Genomic DNA, 6,819 nt, shown 5'->3' with positions numbered 1-6,819 from the left:
GCTGGCAAGCAGTGTCAAAATGAACTGACAGAGAAAAAGGGCAAACAGCATGTTAACCTCACCCTTCTTTCTTTGTTCTCCTTGAATCTAGTGGGAATCCCCCTGGACAGTCTCTTTTTTTGATTTTTTTTTTTCCTTTTGTCAAGTCTTCCGTATTGAGCAATTGCTTTTGAAAAACTCGCCTAAGTTTTTCTATTTACATTTGCCATGCCCAGGACACTCTTGAAAAAGAGATTTTATTCTCAATGTGTTTTTCCTGTTTAAATAAAATAAAAAATAAGTTAATGTCTCAAAAACACTGATTTAAGTCTTATATTTTACCAGCTTGTACTTCTTGTATGAACACATTTTTAAATAATGCAAAATATCGTTTATTATCGTTATCGAGAAAATTCCAGAAAATCTTGGGATATTATTTTTTGTCAATATCGCACACCCCCAGTTCACTGCAAAATACCGTAAACCAGGTTCACTGCAAAATACCGTAAAGCGAGTTCACAGTAAAATACTGTTAACCGCGTTTAAACTGGGTTTGCGGTAAAATACTGGCCACTATGTTTGCCTGTATTTACTGTATAAAATACGGTGACAATTTAAAACTGTTTATGGTAAACAATTCCAAATACAAATGATATACCTTAAACCTAATTACAGTCGTAGATGAAAAACAGAATACAAATGTGTGATACATAACAGTATTTTACTGTAAAATCAACATTACTGTGTGCTCATTAAAAAGGATTTGCAACTGCTCAGACCATACACTTGCTATATGATGGGTGAATTTGAGGCCGATTTCTGCCTGAGGGCGGGTTATTCTGGCAGCTTTATGCCCAGCCCCAGAGGTGGCAAAAGTACTGACATTCTGTACTTAAGTAGAAGTACAAGTAATTGTGTTAAAAAATACTTTGGTAAAAGTCAAAGTACTGGTTCAAGTTCTTTACTTAAGTAAAAGTAAAAAAGTACAGGTTCTGAAATTTACTCAAAGTAAGAAAGTAAAAGTAGCTCTTTGGAGGACATTTCTACCTGCTTTTTTGTGTAAAGCTAACTGAACCTTATTATATATTATTGTAATAATATAAAATAATACATGACAACACAAACGTTATTCCAATCTAAATTTTAATTCTAATGAATGTACTCAGCTTGAATAACAAACTGTGAAAGGGAATTTAAACACAGTTCTATTCTCTGTGTCCTCCATAGTAGAGGGTGACTATGCCTCCACCTAAACACCAACATGAGGATACTCAGGGGTTACAGTGGGATTCAGAAGGTGGAGGAACCCTAAGATCAGATGTAGTGGCTCTGCATGGGGAGAAGAATCACAACTTTCTATTGTAGCTGCAGTAAATGATGTTGGTGTGCAGGCTGTGATCAGCTGACCTGCTGCTGCTCTGAGGTTTACTGCTCTGTGTGGATGAACTGAATTCACAAAGATGTAACCCAGTATTTCACAGCTATCTAAGCTGATCTCCATCCCCTACACTGACAGCATACAGGCTGTAGAAATGTTGGATTCAGTGAATGAATCTCAGCATCAGCAGCTTTGATTCAAACTCATCTCTGCTGCACTGATGTAACCTGTAACTCTGACCATGAACACAGTCTCTGTGCACCAACACAGAGCTTTACTGTAAATACAGTACAACAAGCTAACCTAAACTGCAGTATTTTCATAGAATCTTTGAATTACACAAAGTCAGCATACTTCAGTTTGTTTTCCAGTCCTTACCTTTAACTCTAACCTCTCTTCTTCCTCTCCTGTCCTGAATTTCTGTGAACTTCTCTCTCTTTGCTCTCCCTGAAATACAGCAGCTCTGCTTTTAGCTAGCAGACACACTGTGTGACAAACTGCACACATTTTGTGTGTTTGCTGATATTTGTTGAGCATTTAGAAACGTTGCATTTACCTGCCACACGTTACTCCCTTCGTGCTCGCTCCTCTTCAGTAGCGCTAGCTAAGCTGTTTATGTGCTGCAGCGCAACTTACGGACTCGGTCCAGCCCGCTGTGACCCCTGATTATAGTGCTATAAATGATACATTAATTATATGGGTTTGTGTATTTAATTCCTTTGTACCCGATAAGCCCCGGTGATGGAGGATACGCCAGTAGGATTGTCTCTTATATGTTAATATTCCTCCGTTTAGGCTCAGATCGCTTGATGTTTGACGGCGCACTGACCGCAAACGCAAACTTCTCCCTGACGTGTTAAAAAGTAACGAGTCTGTTTTGAAAATGTAAGAAGTAGAAAGTACAGATACTTGTGTAAAAATGTAGGGAGTAAAAGTAAAAAGTACTGAGAAAAATAAATACTCAAGTAAAGTACAGATACCTAAAAAATCTACTTAAGTACAGTAACGAAGTATTTGTACTTCGTTACTTCCCACCTCTGCCCAGCCCCTAAAACAAAACACCGAGCATCCATCATTCACCAGTAGCGGATTCGTGCACGTGGGAAGCAGATCCCTATTTTGTTTTTTGGTGCTACACAAAGCACTGCAACTGAAACCTCAAGGTCAGCTACGAGCACGCTACCGTTAGGCAATGTGGTTTAAGTGTCTTGCCCAAGGACACAACGCAGCGCAAACACAGAGACTCAAACCGGCAACCCTCCGGCTGCAAGGTGACTGCCTACCCAATATCATTATCTGCCATCCAACAGTCATTACAGTGAAATGGTCTAAGAGGCCATTTTACCCTGATTTCATTTTTTCTGCTTTTTGCCATCCGTCCTTCACAGTTTGACATCAGTGTTTCCATTCTCCTCCGGCTGCAGCTGCTCCTTTTCAGTGCAGTCCTCCTGTGGGGGGGGGGGGGACTCTCTTAAAGAAACCCAGCTGCACAGGAGGAGGAGGAGGAGGAGGAGGAGGAAAATGGGACAAAAACAAAAAAAAAATCAATTCACATGACAGTAAGTCAGCAAATATATATATATATATATATATATATATATATATATATATATATATATATATATATATATATATATATATATATATATATATATATATATATTCTTTTTCCTCTTCCTTAGACATGCGTTTTCATCAAGAAATGTATGTAGGTATATAAACTTACTGCTAAATTTGTCAAATTTCCTTAGAAATAGGCCATCATTCATGTGGTGATCTTTAGAACAACACAACTTACAATAGAAACCGAGAGTGATGAGTCCAGCCAGCAGGCCCAGAGAAAGAATAACAACTAAATAGAAACTCCTATTACAGCTTTTTGGACCTGAAAAGAGGGGAAAATAGGATTGGGGGGGAATAAAGTGCACAACAGTAATAACACATGTTCAAATACCGCTTTTCCTTTTTAGTCACTTCTTTCTTACCTGTGGGATTGTTGGTCACAGGCATTTTGTTGTCCCATTTGAAATATTCATCGTTGACATAAATTTACTGCATTGCATTCAAGGATGCAGATCAGTTTTGAGAGCTCACCTCTGCAGCATAGTACATGTGAAGTGTGAACGTGCTTTCACTTTACTCTTTATTTTAAGTTTTAAGTTCAGAGGAAGTTACCCATTTCATATGTGGTTTGTGCACCTATACCACCACTGAAACTGGACATGTTCTCAAGCTGTGTGTATGTGGTAGTCACATGAAAGGATACAGAAGTCAAACTGCTTTTTGTAGTTTTGTTAAGAACTTTAAATGTTCTTATTTTTCTTTTTTCTCACCAGCTCAGTAATGAATAGTGTAGGTTACTAACTAAGACCTTTATGGGAGAACAGTATTTTTCTACACTGCATCTTTAAAAACTTAACACATGCATTAGTCTAACACACAGCAAATTGTACACACTTTTAACTATGTGAATTGAACTCAAACATAATGTCACTGCTGAATGGATACAGAATATAATGATGGCAGTGTATGGAATTTTATTTGTGTTTTTGCAGTGGCACAACAAATTGTGCTTTACTTTGAAACCTAATCATGTCTCTGGTATATTATTATCTGTCAGAGGAGGTTTTTGTAGATTTATTCTGGGACAGTATGACTCATGGCACCAACAAGGTTATTCCTACAGAGTTACCAGCTGAAAATCTGACATATCATCGCATGATCTGCAGTGTGTTCTTTAAAACATTGAGGAAATTGGACAAGCCGAGGACAAAAGAAGATGTTATAACAAAAGAAATTCACAAATATGGGATAAATAGAGTGTTTCTTATTCTATCTTTTTAAAAACGAAAACATTTAGGCAAAAATATAAATACATGAAGTCTCCTCTTCCAGTCTTTACAATTCTGTTGACTTTAAGTAACATTAAAATTATATTTATGAAAAAGTAACAACAGTCAAATATTACCACTTTGTAAACAATGAGTCATTGTAACACTGTGAAATAGACCAGTCCATATTACACTATGTCTGCTTTAATAGTGTTTTACAACTATTTTACTAAGATTCATCAGTTCAGTTCTTATCCAAAAACAAGCCGTTTTGAGAGCAATTTGCCACTTTTTCCTGCTACAGCCTCGAGCCAATCAGCTGAGCGCATATTGCGACGTGAGTGAGAGCGTTGCCACGACAACGAAACGTGACAACATCGACTGGTCCGCTCGTACCTGAGAGCTTTACGGAAAGAAAGTTCTTCGACACCGTGGTGAGTTTGTTATATCGTTGTTTTGTCAGGACAGCATTTCAAAGCCTTTTCTTTGTTTCCGGCATTAACAGTCAAATGAAGCCAGAGAAGTTAAAACAGATTTACAACCTGTGAGGAGAAATACCGGGATGGTTTAAGTAACGTGAAGCGCTTTAAAGTGGGCATATAATAACATGTAAAACTCCACAAACAGTAAAACAATAAAATAAAAATTAACCTCGAATAATAAAGAGCAAACTCTTTTTTTTTTTAAAAGTCTACCTGTCTTCTTTGGTCATGCCAACCAGATGTCACAGTCTCATCAATTAACGTTTGCTTTTTACTGATTCACCCATCTAATATCTCATTAAACAGTCAAGAGATCAATAAATGAGGTCATGTTGAGAAAGCACCTCATTCCTGCGTTCTGAACAGAGTCTGAAACTGAATATAGAGAGAAATACAAGTTTACAGAGTTTCAGATTGTTAAGGAAACACCCTGATGCTGTTTCTGAACCTGATATAATAACTGAACCATGCTAACAATCGGTGCCCAGTTTATGACTTTATGCTTTTTCTTCTGTTTCCTTTCTTGCAGGTGATTTTCACCTTGAGAATGAGCTCTAAGAAGAAGCCATCCCTGCTCTGCAACACCAAACGTGTTAAAGAGAACAAACAAAGAAGGGTGAGGTTAATATGCTGCTCCTTCCTTCCTACTTCACTTGCACTTTTCTCAGAATGAAAGTCACATAAAACTCAGTAGGTGCCGTCCTATTTGGTGAGAATGTTAAAAAAAAGCAAAAATTCCAATACTTAAAAAAAAATCTGATGTCAAAAAAGTCTGATTTATATTTTGCCTCTGAATTTGCACATAGTGCCATTAGACTCATTAGTGTTTTGCTGTTAGTGGACAGTGGGCAGAACATTCAAAGGCAAAGTGGAGTAATTAAGAGACAGAGACAAGCAGAAAAGAAATCCTAGTTTCCTCTCTAAGCTCACAATTTGTACTCCACACTCATTATTTCATCTTGGTATGCTTTAAAATATGCCAGATTTTCAAACTGAAGGCCCCCAGTTAGTTATTAGATGTTCTAAAGATCATTTAAATTTGTGACATTTTCAAAATAAAAGGCCTTAGTTTTTTTAATAGGAAGCTACCAGGATGCTTTGCCCCCAGGTAGTTATTGTAATTTATCAAGATGCTTTTAAAGTGTCTAATTTTCAGAACAAAAGCTGTCTCTTCAATTTTTTATTTTATGTTTTCAAAAATATCCTCCATGTCTGCTGCAGCTGCTCATATTTACAATCTTGACTCTTTTAACTCCCTTCACCTTTTATCGCCAACCCATTTAGCTGCAGCTTTTAGCAGCAGTAACAACATTCACTCTGCAGTTTCTCCAAAAATTTAATAGTCTAGCTGATTAAATTGGCATTAAGATTTGTTCGGTTGTACAGTACCTCATATTTAATCATACAGCATTTTGTTTATCTACATATTAAAAAGCAATTCAAGACTTTAATTATTAATTGAAATTAACAATAACTAATTATTATATATTTTGTCACTATTGCCAAGTCAGCATCACAGATATGATAATAAATAACAAAGAAGTCCAGTTATTATATTTAGCACAATGTTTACAGTTTTGTGGGCTTCTCCAATGGCATTTTAAAATCCACCATGTAAACAGGCCACATCACTTCATAGCTTGCCTTCTTTAAGAATAGCCCTGCTGTTGCATTATTAATTTAGATTTTAAGCCTTTTTAACCTTTTCTGAACTAACCTTGAAATAGGCTAAGTGCAGTTAGATGTCTCTTTGTTTCAGGTGCACTGATAAAGAGGTACCACAGTGCTGTGTAGGAAATACAATAACCCCGAAATGCTGCTCGAAATGGTCGTCACTCAAGCAAGAGAACATTAGCATTCTTTGAGCTCATATGAAGCATTATAGCTGTAAGCTGTCAAGCCAGGAGTCTACAGCTCAGCGCCTCATTACTGCTGATTAGGAGACAGTAAATAGGCCTGTGTTGCTGTGTGGTTGCAGGTGACTCCATCAGTTTTCACCCAGGAGATGTTGCAGTCCACAGAGGAGCACCTGAATCACACAACTGAGGTGCATCCACCCGTCAACCTGGAATTGCTTGACATGAGCACCACTACACATCACAAAGTAAATGCCTGTTAATGTTGTGATATCACTCAATTAATAACTTGC

The 6,819-nt window shown here is 37.2% G+C and overlaps 1 protein-coding gene across 4 annotated transcripts in view; it reads left to right on the top strand.

Annotated features, from left to right (window-relative positions):
• Positions 1-4,549: 4,549 nt before the first annotated feature.
• LOC115800571 (hydrocephalus-inducing protein homolog) overlaps positions 4,550-6,819 on the top strand; it is a 62,127-nt gene continuing 59,857 nt past the window's right edge. For all 4 annotated transcript variants that reach the window (XM_030758026.1, XM_030758024.1, XM_030758025.1 and 1 more), the window contains exons 1-3: positions 4,550-4,622; positions 5,200-5,286; positions 6,649-6,774. In XM_030758026.1, the coding sequence (XP_030613886.1) occupies positions 5,218-5,286; positions 6,649-6,774 (195 nt within the window). In that variant the 5' untranslated portion in view covers positions 4,550-4,622; positions 5,200-5,217. The remainder of the gene's footprint in view (positions 4,623-5,199; positions 5,287-6,648; positions 6,775-6,819) is intronic.

This window comes from Archocentrus centrarchus, chromosome 21, assembly GCF_007364275.1.
Source record: "Archocentrus centrarchus isolate MPI-CPG fArcCen1 chromosome 21, fArcCen1, whole genome shotgun sequence".
Classification (NCBI taxonomy): domain Eukaryota; kingdom Metazoa; phylum Chordata; class Actinopteri; order Cichliformes; family Cichlidae; genus Archocentrus; species Archocentrus centrarchus.
Note: the sequence above shows the minus strand (reverse complement) of the source record. Positions and strands in the feature narration are given on the sequence as shown.